The 1,552-nt window shown below is 31.6% G+C and overlaps 1 protein-coding gene across 1 annotated transcript in view; it reads left to right on the top strand.

The window, feature by feature from the left end:
- LOC106477471 overlaps positions 1 to 1,191 on the top strand; it is a 3,796-nt gene extending 2,605 nt beyond the window's left edge. The window contains exons 2-3 of the mRNA XM_013938031.2: positions 82 to 226; positions 452 to 1,191. Of these exons, the coding sequence (XP_013793485.2) occupies positions 82 to 226; positions 452 to 657 (351 nt within the window). The 3' untranslated portion in view covers positions 658 to 1,191. The remainder of the gene's footprint in view (positions 1 to 81; positions 227 to 451) is intronic.
- Positions 1,192 to 1,552: the final 361 nt, after the last annotated feature.

Here is a 1,552-nt window from a genome sequence, read left to right as displayed (position 1 = left end):
GTGTTATCAAATCAGTGGTCAAATGTTTATTAATGTTTGACCACTGATTTAATAACATGTTTATTAATGACTTCTGTTTAGGGAGTAGAAGTAACAAAGAAACTCGTTCACGCTGTTCAGGACAAGTTAAGTAAAGAAGAAAAGCACTCACTGCGGGAACTGGAAGAATATATGGTTACAGAAGGAGGAGCCTGGGCTTTGGGGGCAGCACACCTGGACCTGATTGGTTGGATTCTTTTTTAAATAATCTTAAACTAAATCTGTTATCATTATTGGTTGAAATTGAGCATTAGATTTCAATTGTAACCAATAATGTTAAAATCCATAGAGACGTTTTAGAATATGTTCTTGTGAATATCAATGTAATGAAGTTTTGAGTTTTTCTCGTTGTATTTTATTGTTTGAGAACAAACCAATGGATTTAATGTGTATAACTTAATTCTTTGTTTAGGAAAGATCCTCTTGGATAAAAAGTGGCCTGTAGAAGTGAAGATATTAACCCTCTGTTTGATCCAAGCTGCAGCCTTTAAAGACGATGTTATTCTTTTGTTATATCAGGACAGGAAAGATCATTACATCATGCGATATGTCACTAGTATAGAATACTTGAGCTTTGAAGAACAGGAGAATGTTGCAAAATTAGTAGGCTTTTTTTAGCTGTTTATATAATAAATGACAACATCTGTTAGTGTTATCATGGTTTAGCATATATGATATAGGATGAACCAATTATAAAACCTGTTTTATCAACTTACGATGGCAACATTTTTTTTTGTTCTTTTGTTGGTGGACTTTTTTCAGTTATCTGGTGAAAATAATTCAGTCCATGTAAATGATAAAAAATTAGATTATCTCTTCCTTAACTTTTTTGCAAACTGCTTTCACTGTACACAGTTGTAGGCCACCTGTACAAATGACACTAACTGCACTACACTAACGTAAATAATAAACTTAATTGTACCACTTCAGAATTGAAACTAAAAACTCTAACAGCTATAAACGACTCTGCTATCTTGAAGTAAACTCTTTTTGACAATCACTTAAGTATCTTCTCAACTGCCTTATCGATACTTCGCTAAACTTTGTATTTATAATCTACCCTGGAACATACTACAAAGCCTGATGACGTCAAATCTAGACCTATTTGACCTTAACGTCATGCGCTCTCTAGCTAACAAATAGGTTACGACATCTAAAGTATAGGTTATAACATTATCTTAGAGCTCTAATATTACTTTTATTATTAGTACTTATCGGCACCCATGTTGACCAGCCTATTTTATATAATTATTAGGTAAGCACAAGTTTCTAAATAAGTGATATAGATTAAAATTTTGATTTAAGTGAAGAGTCGCTAAATATTGGAAGACATGTAAATATCGTCCTGTAGTGAAGCTGGCTTTATAGCGTTACGTTAATAAGAACATTGTTCCATACTGAAGTTGACTTAATTGTCTCTTACGTTTATTTTATGAAAAATAAAATAAATATTTCATGTAATATTTTTTTGAAATAACTTAAAACACGTACTTATATAAAGAAGGTAATGAAG

Source organism: Limulus polyphemus, unplaced genomic scaffold (assembly GCF_000517525.1).
Source record: "Limulus polyphemus unplaced genomic scaffold, Limulus_polyphemus-2.1.2 Scaffold15779, whole genome shotgun sequence".
NCBI lineage: Eukaryota > Metazoa > Arthropoda > Merostomata > Xiphosura > Limulidae > Limulus > Limulus polyphemus.
This window is presented reverse-complemented; position numbering and strand designations above follow the sequence as displayed.